Genomic DNA, 25258 nt, shown 5'->3' with positions numbered 1-25258 from the left:
AGAAGGACGTTTAAAACCAATGTTTAGAAGACTTTTAACTCTACTTTTTAAAAACATATCAGGTGCCAAGGTATATTAATACTCTTTCTCTATGTTAATTATGGCACTAATTCTGATACAGATATGAAGGAATTAAATCCAATTCCCTTTTCTATTCTTCTGCTCTGTTCTTCAGAGGGTGTTGTTCCTGGTCCACCTACTGACCTCCAGGTTATTGAAGCCACCAAGAACTATGTTGTGCTTAGCTGGAAACCTCCTGGACAGCGGGGCCATGAGGGTATCATGTACTTTGTGGAAAAGGTAAAATTGGACAAAATCAGAATCATGTTGTGGCAATCTTTTACATTTGTTTTGCTGTCTCTTCTGGACTTCTAGTTAACTTCCATCTCCACCTGAGACTTTCAAACTAGGGCCAGCACTAGAACTTCATCAAGATAACTGTAACTGTAGATTAAGAGAAACTAGGAAGAAAAGAAAGATGGGAAATAGGAAAGTAGATGCAGAATGTGTCACACAATGTAATATCCTTTTATGAATTGTGTCGTTGACCTACCCTGGAGTAGACAGGCTGACAAACTCCCTCTATAATGAGAAAGCACAGAGAAAAGTCTCATGTTTTTATATATCATATATATGTGTTATATATATATATATAATATATACATTTAATATATACATATATATATTAAATAAAATTTGTATAAATGAAGCTTGTCTAGTGGGACAGATTGTTTACATTTTGGGTGGAGGTATTCTGCAAGAGTTTCTTGGCATCAGTACTTTCTTCTCCAGCTGCTTTTTCATCCTCTACATTAACTTTCCATTAGCTTCACCAATTCAACAAAATGACAAAATTTCTTTTCTAGAACAAAATCAGTTTTAATTTCAGTGTCCTGCTTTTCTGAGATGTTTTTGCATGGCTGCTAGCCTACAAAATTCTTCATGCCATCACCCTTTTTACTTGTATCTCACGGCTCACAAACTTCTTTATCAATGTTTTTCCCTATCAGTCTAGAGGTGTCATCAAGGGAGACATGAATATCTTCCCATTTTGTGTTTTTTATCGCTCTTACAAAATCTGGTCTAAATAAATGAGTTTCACTTAGCAACAGACTTAGAGATGATGAATATATGAATTTTGAGTTTCCATATAAGAAAGCTTTTTAATGACCTATTGCATGCTGAGTACGGAGCACTAATGTCACATAGTCAAATAACGTTCTCCTGAGAATTTGAAATCCCTCAGAAACCAGAACCATTATTTGAAATTATCCTTAATGTAAATCAATTATCCTTAATGTAACTCATAGGCAAAAATTAATCCCTAATATTAATGGTAGAAGTGATCATGGTATGTAGAGCTCCTAGCCACAGAAATAAAAACAATTCACAAATTAATTGCACATGTTATTTTTTTCTGGAAAATGAAGGTCAGATCCTGATTAATTCTGGAAGCCACCCCAGAAACATTAAGAGTGACACAAGAACATCTAGAAGCAATGTGGTAATGTTAGAGTTTTGTTCTTTGGATGGTGTTGAATGTCTGCAGAACTTATTTTCAAAGTGGTCCAGAATTGGATGCAGTTAATAATAACACCACTTCCTTGCAGTGGAGAGGAGTTTAGCTTTGATATATTAAAACCAGTAAGCTTTTATGTACATTTTCTGTAGTAGGTGGACATCTGGCACATTCATAAGCTTTGAAATATGCTCATTCTGTGGAAAGGCCCAAAAAAGGAACATGATTCCCTGTTCTCCATAGCAGACATGCATTTGGTGGTCTGGGTGGAAAGTCTTGTTGGGTTAAACACTCAGCTTTCAGAGACTTCTGTTCCAAACACGGTTTCTGGGTTTGACTGCAGTGTGTTGCCGGCACAGAGGACTGGCAAAGGGTGAATACTGAGATCCCTGTGAAGTCTCCTCGCTTTGCAGTTTTTGATTTGGCTGAAGGCAAATCCTACTGCTTCCGAGTTCGCTGTTGCAATTCAGCTGGAATCGGTGAACCTTCGGAAGCAACCGAAGCCACTGTAGTGGATGACAAACTTGGTAAGTGTGTGGTCATATGTATTAAATTACCTCCATGGTATCTTTTCAGTTTATGATGTAATTGTTTTGTCTGAAGACAGATAGCTGCCCAGTAAATAATTCAAGTATGAAAATTATTCAGTGATTTATTCCCTTTAGCTAAAGTAATTTTGGTTTGGGTTGCTGAACCTTTAATGTATAGTCAAATGACAGATGCAAACCAAAGGAACTAAGCTGCCAATAACGATGCCAAGAACTGCAAAGGCTGCAAACAGTGAAAGAAAATGAAAACTCAAGGAAGTACAAAAATGTTTTGTTTTACTTAAGAGTCTTTATTGAAAATAAGCCCAGACATCAGCAGAGTTTAACCTTCCTTGTTTGCCAAATTAAACAAAAGTGAAGAATTTAATACTTACATGAATGCAGAGACTATTTCCACTGGAAGAGAAGCCAGGATGTTCACCACAGTAAAGCATCAGTAGCTACACCTACATTAGCAATTCGTTTCCAAACAGCAATGCACATTTCAATCCAATTCCCAGATTGTCTCTGTTTACTTCATATTGGTTGAGTTCTCTGAGCCGTTTGATGCACATTAACTGCATTCTTGAAGAAGAGTAAAACAGCTCTTCTTGAAAAACACTTTAGATGCATTTTGCTACTTAACAGGGGCGTTGGTTTCTGATTTATTCTGTGGGCTGCACAAAAATTTCAATGTGCACCTAACACATTTTCCCTTTTTGAAAGCTCCAATTCACATCTCTGGTGCAGATGTTCAGCACAAGGGAATAAACTAAATCTAATTTAAAGGAAATGCCCTGAATCATAGGCAATGGAGAAGTGAGGAACCTCAACACCAAAGGCTTGAACCCAATAATCCTGTCCTGTTGTGCCAGATTACTTAATTTAAATCAGAAGAGTTTTTTGAGGGTTAAATCTGTATTAGTCATGGTAATATAATCCAGAATAGAATGTCATCCTTATTTTATTTGTAAATTTTGACTGGCTGGGCACTATTTCTGTTTCTCTCTCACAGATATTCCTAAAGCCCCTGGCCGTATTATGCCAACTAGGAATACAGATACCTCAGTTGTTGTCACTTGGACAGAGCCCCCAGATGCCAAGGAGCTGGTTGGGTACTACATTGAGTCAAGTGTAGTTGGATCTGGTCATTGGGAACCATGCAACAACAATCCAGTGAAAGGCACAAGGTAATGGATTTTAAAGCATGGAAATTATGGTCACCAGTTATTAATTTACTGGATATATGTGCTTTCCAGCCATTAGTAGTAGTAGAGTTAATTGCTTTGTGGTAGCCAGCAGGCTGGAATTGCTCTTGCAGGTGAAGTTCATCCAAAGTTATAAAAACATGTTTCAAACTGTTAGTCTAGTCCAAAAGGAATTTATAATCAACCTTATATTAGAAACAATTAGTCAAGGGGGAGGAAACATGGACATTGCTAGCAAAGAAAAGTGAAGCAGCTTGCTAGTTCTAGCTATTGTACAGCCTATCAGTTTGATAAAAAACAGTACAGCAAGGAATGACTTGTTACAAATATGGAAAACTAAATTGCATAATGTTTGGAAGCAAAGTCCTTTGGTTTGGAAGACTGCTGTAAACATTTCTGGACTGCATATCTAGAATGTCAGGAGGATGTGGACTATATCACACTAACAATATTACTTTCTAACTGCTCTTTCACTTGCAGTTACTAAGATATTAATGAACACTCTTAAATAATAGGGTATAAACTCACATTTCTTACTGACATGAAGCTCAGTGGCTACTCAGAAAAAATAATCAAGATTTAAAACTTTGCAAGCTAAATCACATTTGGTTTTGTTTGAATAAGGATGCAATCTTCAGAGTCTAATGGAGTAATTGCAGAACTTGATCTCAAGTGGATTGATGTCAATCCTGAAGCAGTACCAGCTTGTTATGACTGATTATGCTTATTTGTAATTGCTATCCATGACAACCCTTATTACAATAAGTAAGGCTCTGCTAAATACTCTTGGACCAACTTTATTGTATAGAAGGGCATTGTAAATGCTTAGTATATCAAAAGTATCTAAAATCCCACTTGCTTGAACACAAGCAGAACAATTTCTTTTAAGTATTCTTTTGTGCATTTATATTGAAACAGCTGTATGTGCCAATATTATATACTTTCATGTATACTTCTGTGATTTATACTGTGGTTACATCAAGTGTCGGTGAAGTTTCATGCTGTTTGCTTATTTTAAAATATGAAACATGATCTTTATTCACCATAGAAATAAAAATATTGTTCCGAGTTACTATATATTATGATGTAAATACATTGCTTAGGTTCCTATCACTGCATTTTTAGCCAATGCGATATAATGTACGATGCAGTCAGCCACAGGCTGCCTGTTAACTCTTGGCTTTTCTGGTTGAGTCAATCTCAAAGCATTAGCTGTAGTGTATTTTGATCTTTTGAAATTTGTTGTCTGCACACATTCTGGTGAAAGCAAATGATTTGGAAAAGTCTGGTAGAATGGGTAGGGAAAATTCTGCTCTGAAAATTTTGATTCAAGTTTTATTTTTTTCCCCAAAATAAAATTTTGATTGTGAAGTACATTTTGTTTTCCCCATTATATTTGCTTCACACATCATTGCATGATGTCAGTGTTGGTAGTGCAAGGCATGACATTATGAAGTAGAACAAAATAAAAGTAACATGAAATAAAACACACTTAAAATACCTATTGAAAAATAAATGTTGTTTTAAATAAAATGTTTAAATTTCCAAAATACAATTTTTCCAAAATAAATTATTCCTGTCTTGGGAAATTTTGTGTTTTCAGGGTAGACACCAGAGAAAATTTACGAGGTTTTTTATGTGATCATTAGGTAATCCAGTAGAAAAACTATTCTAATAAAAGAGTTTGTCTGACAGATTATTGTGTCATGTACAGAAGCAAGAAAGTGGACACTTTTTTTTTTTTTTAGCTCTTGTACAATGCCCTGTAATTTTTTTGAACACTGCAATTTTTCATTTATCATTGAAAGTGAATTATGAGAACTTGTGCTTCAGGTATCTTTTACTTATGTCATGAAGATATCCCACAAGAAAATATAGACCTTATCTCTCCAGATTTTCACATTGTTTCCATTAAGAAGTATGGATTTTATACACTAGCAGAAGCAAGGTAGACCCTCTGGTAACACAAAAACTTGTGTAGTCTTAGAAGGAAAGAGTGTTGGTAAACGGTATGTCTAAAGAGACATGGGTTTAGACATCATCTTCACTGCGTGAATGAGATGCTTAGATACATCCTGCATTCTCTGACCTTCATTTAAGTGACTGGAGTCATGGTTTATCCTCACTTTTCAGAAACCAGAATAAATTTCATGGAAGAAATGCTTTCTTTTCCCCCTTAATATTTTTATTTTCTTCTTAATACTTTCTAAGTATTCCTTCACTGGTTCATTTTAGATTCATTTGCCATGGTCTCATCAATGGTGAGAAGTACATTTTCAGAGTCAGAGCTGTTAATGCAGCGGGACTCAGTGAATTTTCACAGGATTCAGAGCCTATAGAAGTGCAAGCAGCCATTGGTAAGCTGTTTCCATTGCTCCTTTCAATGATAAACATGGTGATTTTTTAATTAGAGTAAAGATGTTTTCAGCAACTATTTGTAAATAATTGTTTTGTTTTACAATGCTGTCCACAAATAATAATTTATCCATAGATTCTGTGGTCTCACCACCATAGTTTTGCAGTCACTGCACTCTTGTAGACTGTTCACCTTCACCATCCAGTCTTCTTCAGGTGTTTCTTGTGAACCACTGTAAGAGAGCACTGCCAAGTTCACTTCATAGTTATTCTGGAAAATGGAATGTCATTCTGATTCTGTAATGTGGTATTTATCACCTCTAATGCACACCATCCTATATACAGTCAGTTCCTAAGAAATTTGTTTCCATACCTAAACCTAATAATCAGTGCAATGTGTCTTTTGTAAACCTTCTATAACCCTGTGTGTTCTCCCTTTGTTGATGAATTATTTCTGTTTGCCACTGCCTGAACTAATCCATAAAGATTAATGAGATCATTGGGCTAGAATAAATTGTATGTCTGCAACATCCTCGCTCTCATTTGTATCAAAACTGCATACCTCACAACCTTAGAGTAGAGAAATGTGGTCTAGGGCAATTTTGTGAGATCATCTTGAAAGGATCAGAAATATGGCTTGGAAGATCTAACACTAAAATACTTGTAGCAAATGAAGATTACTATTAACTTTCCATATTTATTCTGCTCTGAAAAGTAGACATTATCAAAAAAGCATTACTTGTGAGCAGGTTGAGAGGTATTCTATGCACTTCAAATTTTTGTGAATTCAAGCTTAACATTTTGTGTGTAAAACCTGTGATTTGTCATACCTTGGCTGTATTGCTCACTATACGCATTTCTTCATTCTGTTGACTAAATGAAGAAAAAAGAATGTATTCTAATTCAAAATGTCTTTGCTGTTTTCTGGCAATTATAGGGGGAGGATTGCTTCATGGTTTGTGTCCTGAACTGAGTGGTAAAGCTGGTGGACTAACAGACTGCACTACCAGCTGGGAAGGCATGCATGAGTCCTCCCAGCCTATCTTTGACACAGATGCTTTGCTAAAATGCAATGTTAAATTTAATAGAGACACGCTACTCTGTAGCTCTGACAAACTGGGGAGTACAGGAGACAATAACATGAGAGAAATGGTTAAGGACGCTGTCACATCTGCACCACAAAAAGTTGCTGCTAAGCAGGCAAGTAAGTCTCAACCCGGGTATCTTTTGACACTGGAAAAAGTGACAAAGAAGAAAGATACAGGTGAGAGTTAATAAAATAAATAGATTTCACTGCTTTGGTACCTCCACTTCAGATGGTTGTAACCTCTGCTCCTTTGCGCCACAAGTGAACGCGCTCTCCAGTGAGAAATCTTCCATCAGACCCATGAACTACATGGCAACACTCTGTTAAGATTATTATGCATGTAATGGTATTGGAGACCATTTTACAAACTTAGTGGCTACTGACAGTGAAACACATTAATCTGTTTACTAATTTAATAGCTTGTTTGACTACATATTAATGTATCCAAGATACTGTATTATTTCTAAATCACTTCAGTAATTTGTTAGGAGTCTTGTTACCGAGTCTCTGGGTTATGTACATGTGAAGAAAACAAAATCTGATTATGATGGTAAGCATGAAAATCTGTGTTGTGTTAGGATATATGAAGATCCTTTGTGGATTTATGCCTAAGCTACAGCTTATCCTCTGAGACACAGTGCTAATGAATGTTGTGTTGTATCTCTGACTGACAGCAATATGTAATGAGGAAAACCTATCAATCAAGTTGAAGGCACATGTGCAAAATCATGTTTTATATTGTCAACACCTAAACACCCATTGTGCCTGAGAAATGTGGGGGCTTGAATTTCATTTAAGTCCTGGTACCTAGCCAGTGAATTGAATTCCTCCCCAGGCCTCTGAAGTGAGACTCATAAGGCTTGTGTAAAATGTTGAACAGAAAACAAAGTAGAGGCTCCTGGGGCTAGCTGACAGTGGTATAAAGCATTAAAGACGAAAGGAAACATATATGATGTAGGATTTCCATCAAAAGTAGGACTTCAGGGTCACAAGTAGGGCTTTTCACTGGTGAATGACATATTGGGTGGGGGCAAGTATTTCCCCACTAGATACAGAAAAGGCTTTATAAGAAAATGGGTTGGGATGAAGTTAATGATTTCTGTATTGTTAATTTTTTTTTTTACAAAGAGGATTATGCCACAAATTTTTTAATGTAACTTCCAGTAACAGACATGTTCCATTTCTGGTCAGTCTACAGTGCCTATGATCATGCTTCCTTCCATTAAGGTAAGATCATGTGATGGGTGCAATGATAAAATTTACACAGTGTATAAATTTAAAAGAGAAAAAAAGAAAGAATGAACAGATAAAGTTCATTCTCGGAAGGGAAGAATGTGGGCCTATTTAAAAAAAGGAACTACAACAAATATTGTATGTGTGAAAAAGGGTTTGCTTTCAGCAATACAAATCATTGCATCTCCAATTTTTTAACTTTTCCTGTAATGTTAGTTTTAGTTCCTCATTTTTCACAGTTTTAAAGCGAGTCCTGATCACTTACATCAGAGCTGCAATTGCAACACATTCTTTCACTATGTATCAGCTTGCTTCTCAAAAAACAAATGATCCTGAAAACTAATTCCTATGCAGTTTGGACTTCTTCATTTGGTTTATGGAAGCTTTTATCCTGCATTTCTTATTCCAACTCCAGAAACTTCCCTTGGCCACATAAATATTGTCCTAATTAGGAAATGCAGGATGGGAGCCACCTGAATACGGTAACTGAATGCCAGTCTGACTATTGAAATACTACTTCCTACTTATGTATTATTCACATTGAAACAGCTGCTCCATCTCCACCTTATGACATCATGGTACTTGAGAGTGTTCGTGACTCAATGGTATTAGGATGGAAACAACCTAAAGTCACTGGTGGAACTGAAATTACTGGCTACTACGTGAACTATCGTGAAGTGGTTGGTGGAGTTCCTGGGAAATGGATGGAGGCCAACATTAAGGCCATTAGCGAGAAGGCATACAGGGTAAGAGGTTAACTTCTGCTATTGCTGTGGGTACAGACAATATTTCCAAAACAGATCTCAAAGACAGATTTGGATGAATTATGATTCAGTGTACAGATTGCTGTTCAGAGGGTTTTATATCCATGATGATAAATTTATTTAGCTCTGTTAAACTTCTCTGCAAGATTATTTGCACACTTATCTGTTAGTCTGGCACCAACTGTCACCTGTGAATTCACTACTCTAGACATAGCCTGTTTTTTTGTAAGTCAGGCCCTCACAACAAATGGCATTCCTGCTGGGTTTGGTGGACCTACCCCAGTGCTTGCTGGTGCTGGAACCAGCTCTGTGCTAGCTGCGTTTTGTTATCAGTTCTTGACCCAATTTAGAGATACTGCTAGCTACAACCTCGTTGAGCTGCTTTACAAATGAAAAGCAATGCCAGGACTGAGTTTCACCCCACTGTGAGGATAACTCTTGCCTTAAGTGAACTTGCTCTGTATCATGAGACAGATTAATATGATTGTTGAGCAATACCCTGCTCCCTCACTGACTACCAAAGTGTCTATCAGTAGGAAAAGGGGTTTACAATTTGAGCATGCTAAGACTGCTCATGTGTGTTCCACCACTGATTAGAGGAAAAGCCAAGGTAGTTATCGCCTTATGTATAATGTCAATAAAGCTTTTGTCTCTTCAGGCACTTAAAAGCATGCTCATGTGTTCAATAATTTTCATTGCGACTTTCTTCTATAGCCTTAATCCAAAGTTAATAAGTACCATCTTATTGATTCTGCAGATTCAAAACCTGAAGGAAAACATGGTGTACCAGTTCCAGGTGGCTGCTGCTAACCTGGCTGGGGTTGGGACACCCTCCCTACCCAGCCAGCCCTTCAAATGTGAAGAATGGACCATTGCTGTACCTGGTAGGATCCTGACTGGGAGGCAGAGGTTACTCAAAGCACAAGAGTGCTTTATTACCGATTATCTAGGTTCTCAATGCCTTCAGTTTCCAGGGGAGTCAATGGGCACTGAAGTTCATACCCAGGCTTGAATTTCCATCACTTTGAGTTAGGACAATTACAATGATGCATTAAACAATCCCTATTTAATCAGTAGCATTTTACAAGCAGCTTGTATTTTCTTGATCTTTCCTGCTTGGTTCCTGTACTGTCTGCCATTTTTCTTCCTAGTTTAAATGGTAGACATAAATACCTAAGGCACAAGGCAGAGAAGAATGAGGTCCTGTAACCCTTGTCTAAATGTATCACTTCAAGGCCAGATTGCTGGCCTTTTAACACTCAGTGAAGTGAATGAAAACAACCTCCACTGACTTCAGTGGACTTTAAGCAGTCTTTGAAGCAGCACATTAGCTTAATAATTAACTTATTTCCCTGAGTTTGTAGATTATTTGTCATTGTTGTTTCTTCATGAATATTTGATAAAGATACAAATCTCAAAAAAATTGGATTGTTCTTTTGGGCTAGTCTTTTTAACAGGCATGGGTTGTGTTTATATCAGGTCTAGATATGATACAGAGGAGCTGCATGTGTTATGTCAGCTCTGGGTGTACAACATGGTGTCTGGGTTTGGTTTCTGAAGTCTTATGCACTAGCCCCTTTGGGATTTATTTTGGTACCACAACTCCAACTTTTACTCTTACCTTTCAGGTCCACCCCATGATGTCACATGCACAGAAGTTAGGAAGGACTCTTTGGTTTTACTGTGGAAGGAACCAGTTTATACTGGCCGTAGTCCCATAGCTGGTTATTATGTTGATATGAAGGAAACTGAGGCAAAGGAGGAACACTGGAGAAGTGTCAATGAGAAGCCACTTCAAAAGAAATTCTTGAAGGTAAATAGCTTAAGATTCAAATACTGGTATAAAAGTATAAACATGAGGAAGTCAGCCTTTGATAGCATCGTCCTGTGCTGATCATGGTTCCGTTTAATGAAATACTTAGCAGGCTATGTTGTGCCAAGGATACACATGTGTAATGCCTGTATAGTCAGACAAGACAGTAACTCAGAAGACAATCTGGTATGACAAGCCTAAAAATAAAAGAAAGCACTGCTAAACCCAAATACCATTCTTGTAACACAGGAGGCATCCCTAGCATTTTCTGGCTCAAAGGGCAAGATAGGTATCACTACACAAAAACAGATGGCACAAACCCAGATGTTCTGATAAGGTGGCAGGTGATTCTTTCTAATACAAAGTACCCTCGCCTTTCATTTCACAAGTTAAACCCAAGCTTTTTGCACTATTATGCTACATAATTTTGTGGAATGACTTCTAAATAAGGGATCAGCTGTATCTCAGTTCTAGAGGTACATCTGAAGTAGGTTTGCTATTTGTATGCTTTTCAGAATATTTGAAAGACAACTCACTTTAAAGTGTGATCCTTTCATATATGTTTTAAAGGAGTACTCGCAGGTGTTATAATGTATAGTGATTCCTGAAGTCACTACAATTAAATCTGTACCATTAAATGCCCTTCTGTTTCTAAATAGGTGTGACTTATTATCCTGATAATTTCATTTTTAAAAGCCAGAATTTACCTGCAGTAAAAGACTATGATGTTTCAGAGGTCAACGTACATGACTTAAAAACATTCCTTTCCAATAACAATGTTCATTTTGCAAAGAAATCAATGACAGTAATGACGCTGTCTAAATGTTAGCTATGCATACAAGGAAGGAGCAAGCCATACAGATTAGTCATGTCACTCTGGAACTGAAAAAAAAAAAGAGGAAGAAATATTTGTCAACTGGAAAAGAAGCAAAACAAAAAAAGAAAGGAAATATAATTGTCAAGTATCCAGACTGATCTGTAATACACGTGAAATTAAAATCAGTGTTTTGTAACACATCGTGCATGTGTATTTGCTTCTTCCAGATAGGTGGCCTAAAACAAGGTGTGAGCTATGTGTTTCGTGTGCGGGCAACAAACCAGGCTGGTGTTGGGAAACCATCAGATGTCACGGATCCTGTTGTAGCTGAAACACGACCAGGTTTGTTAGAAATACTTCCTCTTTTTTGTCATATTTAAACATTTGTGTGATGTGTTTACATGTAGGCTGCATGAAAACAGTCTGACCTCTCTCAAGTCAAACTTTTTTACTAAGCAGGAAATGAGTTGAGGGTCATATCTTACTTTCTTGTCTGGTATATTTTAAGGTCAGAACAGATTTTCTTACCATAACTACAGGTTTAGGAATATAAAAATACAATAAAGTTGTAAGACTTGCATATATCTATAGACAGAGGACCCACTAAGATCAGCTCAACCAAAAAATGCTACAGGTGCAGATTTTGCCCTTCATGTAGTAAACCAGTTGTCTATGCTTTATCATTCTCCTTTTTTTAACTTACGTAATGTGCCTGAGGAAAGGGTAAAAGAAATTACTTTTTTCCCTTGGCCCTTAAAATACAGGCTTTAAAAACATAATGAAGTCAGTTTGGAGACCACTTTCAGTAGCAATTCAAGTGCAAATGTTTGCTGGAGTCATCCTTGCAGGCTGGCTCCAGCATGTCTATAATGCCAGCAAGAAACACGGGAAACAGCGCAGAGGCAGAATCTCCGTACCTGGAACTTCAGAAAACCCCTGAGTTTTATTTAGCTATACAGGTAACATAGATGACTTTTTGATCAGAGTTAACACCTTTTTGTCACTAAATCCCTAACAGAAAACACAAGCATGGGCTTGTGGCTTACTCATCTATAGACTACTTTAGAAGTGGAGGGTCCTACAAGGTGGAAAAACAAACTCCCAGGTATTTTAACCAAATCTAGTATAAGGCTAGTATGATGTAAGAAGGTACAGGGGTACAACCCAACCTGGATCCACCATACACCCTCTTTTCCTCTGACAAGTTCCCTTCTTCCACCTCAGATCTGATCCCACCTGGGAAGGTTTCTAAGAGCCCTATAAGAACAGGAATGAAGGCAGGCAGTGGGCAGGCAGCAGGCAGGCAGGACAGCATGGGGACATGGGGCAGCTGGGCACAGGGAGCACAAGTAGCAGTGCAGGGCCATAGGCAAAGGAGGTGACTGCTGGGGCAAACAGCTGCCTACCGTGCCTACACAGTCAGGTTGATAGCTGTTCCTGCCTGAAGAAATAGTTGGGGTTTATTTGGGATGGTATTGACTGTGAGGTGTTGAGCAGACATCACTGGCAATCATCAGTTCCCATTCCTACCCTGGTTGCCTCAGGAGCATTTTCGCAGGATCCCTTCCCTGTTTCTGACTCCCAGGTCCATTTTCACATCTCTCATTACTTCAGCAGCACTGGCCCAGCTCTCATAAATGCCTGGCCCTTATGGCCAGGACAGCAAAAATCCTAAGAAGCCTTGAGTTAGCTCTCAGTGCGGCTGTAAGTCAAGAAAGTCTGAAAAAGGAGGTCTGAAGCTGGGGGTGTAAAAGAACTGGAAAACTCAAAGCGGGGAGACTACAGCTACTGCTAGTGAGGCTGGGATGGGGAAAAGGGACTGGAAGGAGTAGATGGTAAGTTGAGAGGGTGTAAGATTGGGATATGAGGACAAAAAAGGGTAAGTGTGTGAGTAAGAAGGGCTTGGGATAGGATCTTTCAAAAATACAGTAGCCATAATTTCAGATCTACAAGCTGCTGAAGCACTAGGGCTATTTCCATCATCTGCAAGAGGACTAAGGCAAAACTTAGAAACTTATTCTTGAAAACAGCTTATATACAGCAACCACTTCTAAAAAGAGAATCAAACCAGTATTAGTACTAACCTTTTGGTTTTACTAATCCATTTTCTTTGAGGGTTAATATCTATCTGTCAGACTTTTGATAAAAACTTGTTATGATAATAATCTTCAAGTGTACTAAATAAAGGATTAGTCATGCCATTACAATTAAAAAAAATATGAATGTAAACTCTTGTAAAGATGATCACCATGACAAAAAAAATTTGTACAGTGTTCTCGATGTTCAATGAGGTGCATGCCCACCTGGCAATATGAACTTGAGCAGAACATTTGGTTTACAGACCTCACTGTTAGAGAAGGAGGTACATCTCAGGATCATGGCCTTTTTGCAAGTGAGGCTTGGGTTCACAGGTGTAATGTCTGAGAGATCACAGGAAAGTCAGGGTTTGGCCCAGTGAAATCTCAGGGAAGCTGAAAATTATTTACTTGTACAAATCTGGTTGACCCATATTTTGAGCTGAGATCTGCAGATATGGCATCCACCAAACTAAGCTTCTTAAAAGTATTAAGAAAGGACAAAAGGCTTATTAAAAAAAATTATTTCAGAAAGCAGTCTCTTGGGCAGGCTTCCACCTGTCTCACTCAAACCATACAAATCTCAAGAACAATCATACCATTTTTTTAAAATTACCACAAATCTTTTGGTCTTCACCAATGAATGCTGCCTTTATTAACATCTTGGATGGAGACAAAATATTGTCAGGTCTCTCTAAACAGTTCCTGCTGGAATGTTGCTTTTTGGCAAATGTGTAAAATTGCCAGGTGACCAAGCTTTCTAACCAAAGAATGTAAGTAAATAATATCCTGAATGAAAATATTTGCTTTAATACGAGAGGCACCAATTTTCTTTATTGAGTGACATGTATAAATATAATGATGTGATAATATCCATCCACCTTTTCTTATTTGAAAAAACACATTTAATTTTTACAGTTATCTTTTAAAATTAAATGAAAAACCCACCCACATAAACAAATACCAAACCAGGCCACTTTTGAACTGTAACTTTGTCTTTAGACAAAAGCACTTCAGTGTGTATATATTTCACAGAAAGCAGGGGAAATCCAAGAGCAGACTGTAACTCTTCCCCATTGCTCCCCTTAGTCCTTGTGTGTATTGGTACAAAGCAAAATTAGATTCTGATCCTGCATCAGTCACTTGAGAAGGGCTTGAACCTTAGAAGTTAATGAAACCATGTCCCATTCAACTTTTCTGACTAACTGTATTCAAGATGATGCCATTAACTCTAGTGTTTTGAAGCTGTCTGCTTTATCTTCATGCTATAGCTTTCTTTTCAAGGTAATAAAATGCTCAGATAAATGGAGATTTGATATGACATCTAAGTATTTTTATTTCTTATGACTTTAAAAGAAGCTCCATGTAGTATGTTGAAACGACCAAGCTATCTAGAGGAGGGAAATTAAGATTGCTACTACTATGGCAGCATCTTAGCATCTTTAGTTCCACTTTGTAGGACAGGTAGACACCTCTGGTCAGTAATTTTAAAAGGATTTTTTTTTTTACTCACATAAATATTAGAGGTAAACACCATCATAATCTCTGGAAATAAATGCTATGCATTGTTATCATAATAAGAATACTTTAAAACAAATATAAAAGATTCTGTCTTTCAAATGGACCTTCTGGCTGTAATTCTTTGCACATAAGCCACCATCAAAAGATTCATATGCTAATGATCTACAGGAAACTAAACACTAATGAAATGTCAAGTGATGAATCTGCATGTAATAAATTAAATTATAAAAAATTTGCAAATGTGCTGCTGCCTAGTAAAATATTTGTAACCTTAGACTTCATTTATCATGTATTGGTACTTAACGTGCTTCATTACTGCAAGGGCTGGTAAATAACAGTACCAAAATGGGAATACTAATCTCATCTTTCATTAAAAGGTTAGGGCAAATTATAAAGACTAAGCAAGCTGCATGTACACAAATTTGTCATTACAGGAGCTACTCACAGTGCTGGAGAGGACGTGTATAGTATTAGGATGATGAAACACAGAAATTTCCTTGTATGCTTGAGGCTCATTACGAATTATGCTGAAAATAAAGCATTTAATCTCAACATTAGGAATAAAGCTCTTGTCTTTAAGGTACAATACTTTGTGGAGGAAGTGTGTCATTAGCATTCCGGGCAGCCTGGAATAGTCTTAAGCTAAGTAATATAACATGAGTGCCCTATTCAGATGCAAGATCCAGCTCAGAGCTGTTCGGGAAAAGGAGGCTGGATGTTCTCCAGCACCTCTCAGTGCACACGCTCTCCCTGACATTCTCAGACAAGTTGCTGAAATGAAAGTTAACGCCACAGATGATAAGCTTGCTGAGCCACCTAAATCCCAGACAAAATTCCCTCAGCTTCACTGGGGTGTGAGGGGGCAGGATAGAGGTGCCTTCGGGTTCCTGATCTGGGATACACCTTCAGGGCCTTTTAATGGACAAACCCGGTAACCTTATCCAGCTCAAGGACTGTAGGTACTGGCAAAACAGGGTGGGCAACTTAAGAAGCTAATTGCAAATATTCACTCCCTTTGTGGGTCCAGGATTAGTGCTGCAGATGGTGGCAGGGCTGGATGCCAAGCGCAGCAATTAAACCAACCTCCCAGGCTGAAGCCAGTGTCACTGAAAATGTGCCTCAGTTGCACAAGTGTGCACTGCTGGGGCAATTCGATTGTTTCCTCTTATGCCTCCTGCACCTCTTCAAACACCCATATTTGCACACGGTATTCCCTTTAGAGCTCTTATCTTATTAGGGAATAAGAAATTCATACTGCATAATGAAAGCTCTGACTACCCCTTACCATGGAAAATATTGCTATTTAATATTTCAAACATTTAGTGGATTTAGAGGCTTGCTAATTTTTTTTCCCCCTTCAGGTTTTTCCAGAGCAAATATCATAACTCTCATGTGTGCTTAGACCTGCTCAAATAAATCAGTTGATTTGTGATGCTCTTTAATCTGTGGATTAGAATAAGAACTGTTCTTGTGAATCAAAGACTGAGGATGCCAATGTTTGCAGCAATTTATGTTCTGAGAAAATGGCGAGGATCTGCTTAATCCACCCTATGAATATCTGTATAAATTTGTTTGCTGGCTTCTCTGAGAAAGTGGAATTGCATTGTTCTGCTCTTTCAGGAACCAAGGAAGTGGTGGTTGATGTGGATGACAATGGAGTAATTTCCTTGAACTTTGAATGTGATCAGATGTCTCCAAACTCTAAGTTTGTTTGGTCCAAGAATTATGAACCAATTGAGGATGACTCTCGACTGAACATCGATACCAAAGGCGGAAAGTAAGAATCCTCGGGGGTAGCAATAGTCTCGTGTTTGAGAGATCTATACTGGTCACAGAAATCCATCCCTTTGGATGTATGACCTCAGTAAGAGTTACATCTGCCTCTGTCACTGGAAGGCTACTTTATGAGTATGCTGTTCTCCAGCAAGTCCATACGCAGACCATTTGGAAACTATAGCTTGTACAGAATGAGTCAGACCTCCTGTTCAGGCAATTTAGTTATGTTTAGGCATAGGGAGAGAAAATCTGTGCTCTGTCATCTTATAACCTGTCAATCAAGGCAAATTGTTATTATTCCTATTGTTATTATTTTAAATCTCCAAAGGATAAAATTATTTGGCTGCTTGCAAAACGCTTTTGCCATGTAACACTGTTGCAATCTTTGGAGGTGCTGGAGTAAGCAGGACTGTCTTCTGATGGTGTCACCACGGCCTGATTTGGTAACTTCTATAATGCTCTACAAGCCTACTCTGTTTCTTCAGGCTTTTAACAGAGAGGAAGAAATGGCAAATGCACAGGTTCAGCCTATGAAGTGCCTATGTGCTCTTCCAGTTATAGAAACCATACAGAAAGAAACAGTGGCTCACCACACTCATGGTATTGCATATGAAAATTGAATCAGCCTGTACTTACAGTATCCTTCCATGCTCATCAAAGACTTGACAACATGTTTTTAAGCATGCTTGAACTAAGTTAAACTAGCTACCTCCAGTGCTTTTGGCACTATCTGAGAGTTGTGCTGTCTCCATTTGTACCACACATGGCAGGACTTACCCTGATTTATACTGGCTAGAGCCCCCCATTTGCCTGTTCAGTCAGAGCAAAAGCTAATAGAAGACTATTTTTATCTGCTGTTATAGACGTAAAGGAAGGGTTTGGTTCAGACTGATCTCATCCTTTTATCAAAATGCTTTGTTTTTTTTTTCCCTAAAGGTCAAAAGCTATCTTTAAGGATCTTGGAGAAGATGATTTGGGAGTTTACTCTTGCGTTGTTACAGACACTGATGGAGTTTCATCAAGCCACACAATTGATGAGGAAGGTAGACACAGTGTCTATTAAGCATGCCTGTTTTGCTTTCACACCTGTTTTCCCCGCTGCTGTGTCTCTCAGATCCATAAGACATGCACACCTTATATTATTTCTTTTATGTCTTTTGCAGAAATGAAACGCCTGCTTGCTCTGAGCCACGAACGCAAATTCCCAAGTAAGTGAATTAAACGTGTCTGTAGGGGAGAGTTTTGTATGCAGTGGGGTATCACAAAGCTCCTGCCACCATCAGATAGGGAAGTCACTATAGTAATTTCAAGTGAAAGTGGTTTTGCTTTGAAAATCTAAGATTCCTTTAATTTTTTGTCTTTCTTTCAGTATATTTGTGTATTACTGATGTTCTTTCCAATTTGTTGCAGGCTGCTGGTCTAGGCATATAATAAGTCTATATAACAGTTGGAAAATAAGTATCCCATTGGCTTTGTTTCTTCTGCAAAACAGCCTTACTCAGCACACCTAACCTGATTTGAAAACCAGAATTTGAAAAATTCTCTAACTTTATTCCAACTGAAGTTAACATAAGTTAAATTTAAGGTTAACAAAGCAGGCAACTGTAGCTCAACTGTAATGATCTATATATACAGAATTTTCCTGCGGAAATTAATTCCCTCCCTTTTTGCTGTAACACTTGATAATATGAACATCCTTCCTGCTGCTTGGGATGGCATTTTTGCCAACTCCACAGACCTCCTATACCTTTGTGATATCCTGGTAGTAGCACAACTTGGTTATTTTCAATGGAATGTAACTTGAATATTTGGGAAAAGAAAATATTGGATTGTATAATGAATCTATTACACGCAGTGAGACGAGACCTAAACTTGGTCTCATCTTCTCCCACTACATTGTCTTCTTTTTCATTCCAGGCACTAGAACTCTTGCCTATGTTTTAACATCTTCAGCTTTGTGCATGCGCTGCTGGCACCTCTGCCAACTTAGGAGACATCACGCCTCTCAGCCCAGTCAAAACTTGGCTGCAGAAATGGCCTGTCTTTTTGCCCACATCATCTCTCTTTTTCATTTCTTTCTGTGTGTTTTCCATATCAGCTCTACTCTTCTCAACATATTGTATTACCTTTTGACAGCTTAATGACAGCCCAAGCATACCCTTGTTTACTCCTGCTCCTCTTAGTTCTTTTCTCCTATCTTCACGCTGAAAGTTAGTTATCACAAAACCTTGCTGTTGTCACATGTCCCTGCTTGCCTCAATCCTTCCCTTCTGAGTGCTTTTCCGTGCCCTGTGTTCATAATTAATGTCACAAAATAAGCTCCTCAGGACACAGATCGTGTGTTCTTTTTTGCATTGTATTGGGTAACAGTATGCTTCTAGTTGTGCATGAGCTTCCAGGAGGCACAGGCAAAAAGGCAGATCACTGCAGAACGTATCCTTAAGGAGGAAACTGTCTTACTTGCTTTGGCCGCTCTAGGCCCTGTGGACACTAAAAAAAAAAAAAAAAATTACAAATAGGGATTGAGATAGATTGATCTGGCTATGCCTATGAGGTTAGAAAAATAAAAATGAGCTCCTATGGATCAGCATGAAACCTTAGTCATATCTCCAGATAATCTGTTTGAGGATTACCCAAATTCTTAAAAAAAAAATCAGTTGCTAGGCATTTCTGATTTGACATCAGCTCTAGCATGTTGCTTTGTCTGTAATTCTGAACTGCATTTAATTGTAACTTCTGCTTAGAAACATCTGCAGCCAGTAACTCCATGGGAAAACAGGTTGCTTGAATAATGCAGCCTTACAGAACACAACTACATGTGGACACGATAGTGTATTGGTGCTAGGTAAAAATAAATTGTTCCAACTCTTCAATTTAGCAACTGCCTGAGGACTCCCTGTCAAGTGCTTGCAGTAATTCGTGGTGCTATACAAATAGGATGTAAAACCTTGTAAGCACGATGGCTGGAAAATGCTTAAAGTAGCTGTCAGTTGGTGCCTATGGAAATATTACTTTAAAGTAAGACTTTTGCTTGTGGAGGACTGTAATGCAGATTCGTCCAGATCCTTTGGGCTGAGGAGTGAACGGCCGTTTCCCAAGAAAGAATATTTTTGCATCCTTTCAGCCCTTTATTTAAGAGCTTCTGAGATACTTTCCTTTTTTCCATATTAGTCTAAAGTTATTCATAGTTAATTACATGCAAATCAAGTGGGGGGTTAAAATTGCCGTAGAGCTGACAGTGAAACAAAAGCAGTGCAGCCTGATGTCTATTCACACCCTCTCCTTTTCGCTTCCACTGGCTCTTGCAGCATTTCAGTCACTTTGTTTTGAGAAATTATGCAAGACCTGAGATTCCTTCTGTTTCTTTCAAGCAAAGTGATGTGCTGGGTGAGGAAGCTTCACACGGACCATTTGCACTGCTGGGGCACACTCCTGCGGAGTTGTTCTTTGCCCTGTTCCCTCGTGGTAATGCTGTCCCTCCAGGCTTTCCTCCCTCTGGTTAAGCCTGTGTCTTTTTCATAATTCTCTTTTTTCCTGTGACTGTTGCCTCACCTCCCAGAAGCCTTATTTTCACCAGAGACAGGTCCTGTGGCACTCAGGCACCACAAGCATACATGTGGGTTTGGGAGATTTTAGGTGTGAGGAAGGGCTGAGCGTGGGAAAGGAAGACATGTGGGGGGGGGCTCACCCCCTAACTTTGTTTGGTAGTGGGGTGGGATGGCAGCTCTGCTCCAGAGGGCACCCCAGTCATTTAGGACAGTGCAAACAGAAGGATGAGAGAAATTAGACACCGCGTCAGTCCCAGTCCTCTCCTGCTGTAGCTGGGCCTTTGCATACACGGAGCTACAGAAACAACCCTGCCCTGGGATTTGTATGGGAGGAGGTGTGTCTTTACACTATCACCAGACTACATCATCAAGCATTTTGCAATGTATTTGTACACTGTCCTCAGCTGTTCCATGTTACACCCTAGCAATGCAGACTTTACACTGCTATGAAAGTGGAGACTGGGGAGAGTTCACATACAGCATACGTATTCCCCAGAGTGCAATTTTTGTTGAGAATCTGAGCATCCACTAAGACAGCTAAAAATTATGGAAGCCAATAAAATGAGCAGTATGCCCCAATACCAGAGTCTAAATGCTCATGTTTAATGTTGCTGATTAAAATATCTTAACAAAAAGTTAAAGTGAAAGCAAGCTGAGGACTTTTACTAACAAGAACAAGGAAAAATGAAAAAGACTAATATTACCAATGTATAGTACCCTTTACATGTTTTTTTTGCTGCTAACACAAGGAATTGGTTTATATGTGAGGGATTTCCATTATTCATAGGTAAACAAAATGTACTGGGGAGATTGAGGGTGTATTGTGATACTTGGTGAATTCTGGAGATGGAGGTTCCTACTCAGCAAAGGACCAGAGTGCTTACAAAAATCTCCCAACCTGCAGCTCAGCAGCTGGCTTTCTGATCTGGCTTCATGCTTAGGGTTTTTTGTGGTTTTTTTCCACTGAGTCAGTTCACTGTCTTACAGTAATATTGTTAGGCAACTCATTAAACACGGGTCTGCGCCATACAGACTCACATCATGCTGCAGAGATACTTGCAGTTTACCTTTGAAATAGCCTTGTATTAGAATGGAGCATAACTCAAATCCTGAACACTTCCAGTCTGTACAGACCTAGTGATTGAAGGATCAAAAGATTAAATCTTGCCTGTCATCCCACGTATATGTAGGCGGAGAGGCATTCTGTCTCTATGAAGAGCTATCATAAACTAGTTACCTTGCATACAGTATCCAACTATGAAAGGAAGAAGTGGCTTTCTGATTGTAGAAGAAAATAGTTGTTGGGGCACAGGCAATGTATATGCTTCATTCTTTTCTTTCTTCTTCGTAGCTGTCCCACTTGCCTCTGAGTTGGCAGTGGAAATTTTGGAAAAAGGAGAAGTGAGATTCTGGTTGCAAGCTGAAAAACTGTCTGGCAATGCAAAGGCCAACTTTGTATTTAATGATAAAGAGATTTTCAATGGAGAGGTAAGCCTTTTCATTGCTTACATGCACTTGCATTTTTATGAGTATCAATGAGTATTAATGTCTCTGTCTCAAATATACTTCCAACTAGTGTTCCACACTAACGCATTTTCATGAGAAATAACGTATGTCATTGAAAGCATCCTTAGAAAGATTTTGTCCATAGTTCTGAACTCCAGATGAATTCTACTGGATGCAGTTTAAAAGTGGAGTTGAATTACTTCCTGCCACCTTTGTGAGTACAATGTGTTCTGTTAACTAGTGGGGACCATAGGAGTTCCTGCAATAAGGCAGTCCCAGGTAAGCAGCTAGTGTGCTCTTCAAGGAGTCACTGCAGTAGCCCAGATTCATCCTATCTATCTCCTTCATCTATGGCCATAGCATACCCTTATGCTTGGTTCTCACCTCTCTCTACTGTTTAGAGGAATTTACAACACCAAGGGAAAATTCCCAAGTGGTTGTTTCCAGCAGCAGAACTTGTTACTCCCAAAGACATGATATGGCATGCTTGTGTTCAACACTGATATCAGGTAGAAGGCAGAGATGGAACATTCTACACAAAACCATATAAAAATATAATCATCCTCAAAGAAAGCGTTATTCTGAATAGATGCAAATCTAAACCTTTCTAATGAAAAAGAGCACAGTACTCACCATACAACAGGGATGTCACATGCTTGTATAGCATCAGTAAATAGGCTTCACCTTTAACAGATTTCCTATTTATTTGGTTATATGTTTAGAGCTGGAGCTAAAGATAGTGGGAATCTCAATAAAGAAAACAGAATTTCACCTAAAGATACCATATAACATTTGACAAATATTTTCTGATGCTGATATCCATTATTTTTTCCTGAAGAAATATAAAATGAAGGTGGACCAGAAGACCGGCCTTGTTGAAATGATTATGGATAAACTTGAGGACAAGGATGAAGGGACTTACACTTTCCAACTGCAGGATGGAAAAGCAACCAATCAATCCAGCCTTGTCCTCATTGGTGATGGTAAGCTAATCTATATTACGCAGTAGGCTAGAAAAATTTTACCGCAGTTACCTCAGTTGTCATCTTCACTTTCCACTGTTTTCAATACCAATAGATGTTCCAGTGGTTTTTCATGTCACAGTGCTTGCCCGCCTCATATAGGACAAGTCATGTGTGTGAACTGGAATTTTTAAAGTGCTGGGAGGAAGGGGAATTGTTATAGAATTGTAAAATATTGCAGCCTGTCATGGTTTGTTTTTCTACAGGTGGAATGAAAATTTCCCATGTAAAAAAAATTGCCCATTCCACCAGGAACAAGTAGCTGCACCTCTTAGAGCTCGAGCAGCTTGCTGACTCTGCTGCCGCTCATTTGCCTTCCTACCGAGAGCGGAAAGTAGCTGTATGATTGGGGATTACACTTCATCAGACATGACACATTAAACTCTTGATGACTGCAAGCAGCTAGGAAAGTTGGGTTAGCCATAATCAGCTTCTGACACTTCGAAAAGTGCAGTGAAAATCTGACCCTATGGCAGGATTCTCATTGACCTCCAAGGCACAGAGTTGCACCTAACTGTTACAGTGACATTCAGTATCGTAAAAATGGCAAATGATGTTTAACCTTGTATTTCTTGCTGGTTTTAATTCCTAGTATTCAAGAAGTTGCAGGATGAAGCAGATTTCCAGAGAAAAGAGTGGCACAGGAAACAAGGTGATAATATGGATATTTATAAGAATCACATATGTGTTAGTTAGTCTGTTAAGAGTTTGTTTATGTTTATATATGTTAATTTGAAAAAGATGGGTTTTGTCCTGTTACATGGTTGCTTACCTTCTGAAAGAGAAATAGGAAAAATAAAAACCACATTAAAATATAACAGTATTCTTGTCAAGAAAAACACATTTGTCTTTGATTTTGTATCATGAATACCATTGATGTGACCTTTAAAAATATATCTGTCATTTTAAACAGGTCCTCATTTTGTGGATAAACTGGGATGGGAAGTTACCGATGACTGTAATGTGATGTTGAAATGTAAGGTAAGGGGCAAGGAAAACATTGAGTGCAATGTTCAAAGCACTTTGACCCACCACTACTTAGATGGAGAGGGTGGGAAGGGACTAAAGACATGCCCTTTGCTTTTGTAGTCCCAACTGCATATTGGATAGCGACAGAGCCTCTGAAGGCTAATCATGCTGGGGTAACTGCTCATTGCATGCAACAAAATACCTTGGAAAATAACTTGAACTTTTTTCTTCAGGTCTGTCAGCCACCCACCCAGGAAAAGGCACCTGAATAGGAATGACAAGTCTTTTTAAAACCTGGGACTTTCTCATTTTTGGCTGGTTTATGTGTGTAGAAATCCCTTGGGCAGGATCCACTGGTTCCCTGGGCTCCTTGAAGCTGTTGGCAGTCCTCTTCTCTCTCTTTTCATCCCTGCTGTTTTCCCTCTTGCGTCCCTCATTTTAAAATGGAGGTCTGCAATAACTCACTGCGATCAAGTTGTAAAGCTTGCTGTTCTTTTGTGAGAGACTTGAACAGGCTAACCCATGTGACACTAAGTTCCCCTGCTCAAATGAAGAGAATAATTACGACGTGGTTTTTCATCCATCTTAGGTGGCTAATATTAAGAAGGAAACACACATTGTATGGTACAAAGATGACAGGGAGATAATGGTAGATGAAGAACATGACTTCAAAGATGGCGTGTGTACTCTGCTGATATCAGAGGTGAGTGACTGTCCTTGCTAGCCCTCAGCTGAAGTTAGTGTTACGAATTCAGATGAATGATACAATCTAATCTGGTATTTCAGCAAAACAATCAAAAAAGGAAGTGGGTTTTAAAAATGGAAAAACTCACGAGGCGTCTGTGTTTTAGCTAAAGCAAATGTCTATAACTGCTTCTTCAGATTTTCAGGAAATGATGACAGAAGAGATAATAAGCTTGACAGTTCCTTTACATGTCAGTTTAACAACAGAATGAGACCACATTTATGTTTCAAATGGCATTTGGAAAGCGCTTGTCACTCAGGCTTTCAGAGGAGCTCCCTCTTAGAGTCACCAGAGAGGTCTGGTCCGTACCCAGCCTTGCTGCAGACGTTGGGGGGACACCTGCATTCACCACTTCATCTCTTTGCTCTCAGTTCTTTGGCTGAGGAAGGGAAGAAGAGTCAGGGCCCCCTGGGTCCGGGGGCTCCCCCACAGCTCCAGGCCAGGACCCCCCAGCCAAGGCCTGTTCCACTGCCCCAGCCAGGATCAGGGTAGCCGGGGGGGCACCAGGGCAGCCCCAGCCCCAGGCATTAGGCACCTCCCTGGGGATGGGGATGGGACATCAGCTGGGTTCAGGAGTAAGATCTAGATTTTTCTACAGTAACTGTTCTGAAAACTGGTTTTACTGTTACAATATTGCAGTTTTCTAAGAAAGATGCTGGCACTTATGAAGTCATACTGAAGGACGACAGAGGAAAGGACTCCAGTGAGCTAAAGCTTAAGGACACAGGTCAGAGTCACTTTCTGCATGCTGTCAGCCACACCAGCTGACAGCC

At 39.0% G+C, this 25258-nt stretch overlaps 1 protein-coding gene across 3 annotated transcripts in view; it reads left to right on the top strand.

Moving 5' to 3' along the window:
• The window catches only part of MYOM1 (myomesin 1), a 78989-nt gene that overhangs the window by 36427 nt on the left and 17304 nt on the right, over positions 1 to 25258 (top strand). For 2 of the 3 annotated variants that reach the window (XM_030010961.2, XM_041122902.1), the window contains exons 14-30: positions 176 to 300; positions 1863 to 2046; positions 3062 to 3236; positions 5490 to 5611; positions 8479 to 8675; positions 9451 to 9577; positions 10322 to 10506; positions 11551 to 11665; positions 16540 to 16696; positions 17632 to 17738; positions 17859 to 17903; positions 21595 to 21731; positions 22588 to 22732; positions 23364 to 23423; positions 23685 to 23752; positions 24330 to 24443; positions 25125 to 25212. In XM_030010961.2, the coding sequence (XP_029866821.1) occupies positions 176 to 300; positions 1863 to 2046; positions 3062 to 3236; positions 5490 to 5611; positions 8479 to 8675; positions 9451 to 9577; positions 10322 to 10506; positions 11551 to 11665; positions 16540 to 16696; positions 17632 to 17738; positions 17859 to 17903; positions 21595 to 21731; positions 22588 to 22732; positions 23364 to 23423; positions 23685 to 23752; positions 24330 to 24443; positions 25125 to 25212 (2151 nt within the window). Of the gene's footprint in view, positions 1 to 175; positions 301 to 1862; positions 2047 to 3061; positions 3237 to 5489; positions 5612 to 6546; positions 6874 to 8478; positions 8676 to 9450; positions 9578 to 10321; positions 10507 to 11550; positions 11666 to 16539; positions 16697 to 17631; positions 17739 to 17858; positions 17904 to 21594; positions 21732 to 22587; positions 22733 to 23363; positions 23424 to 23684; positions 23753 to 24329; positions 24444 to 25124; positions 25213 to 25258 lie in introns of all 3 variants that reach the window. The other variant, XM_030010963.2, reaches the window with a different exon arrangement.

Source organism: Aquila chrysaetos, chromosome 4 (genome assembly GCF_900496995.4).
Source record: "Aquila chrysaetos chrysaetos chromosome 4, bAquChr1.4, whole genome shotgun sequence".
Lineage (NCBI taxonomy): Eukaryota > Metazoa > Chordata > Aves > Accipitriformes > Accipitridae > Aquila > Aquila chrysaetos.
This window is presented reverse-complemented; position numbering and strand designations above follow the sequence as displayed.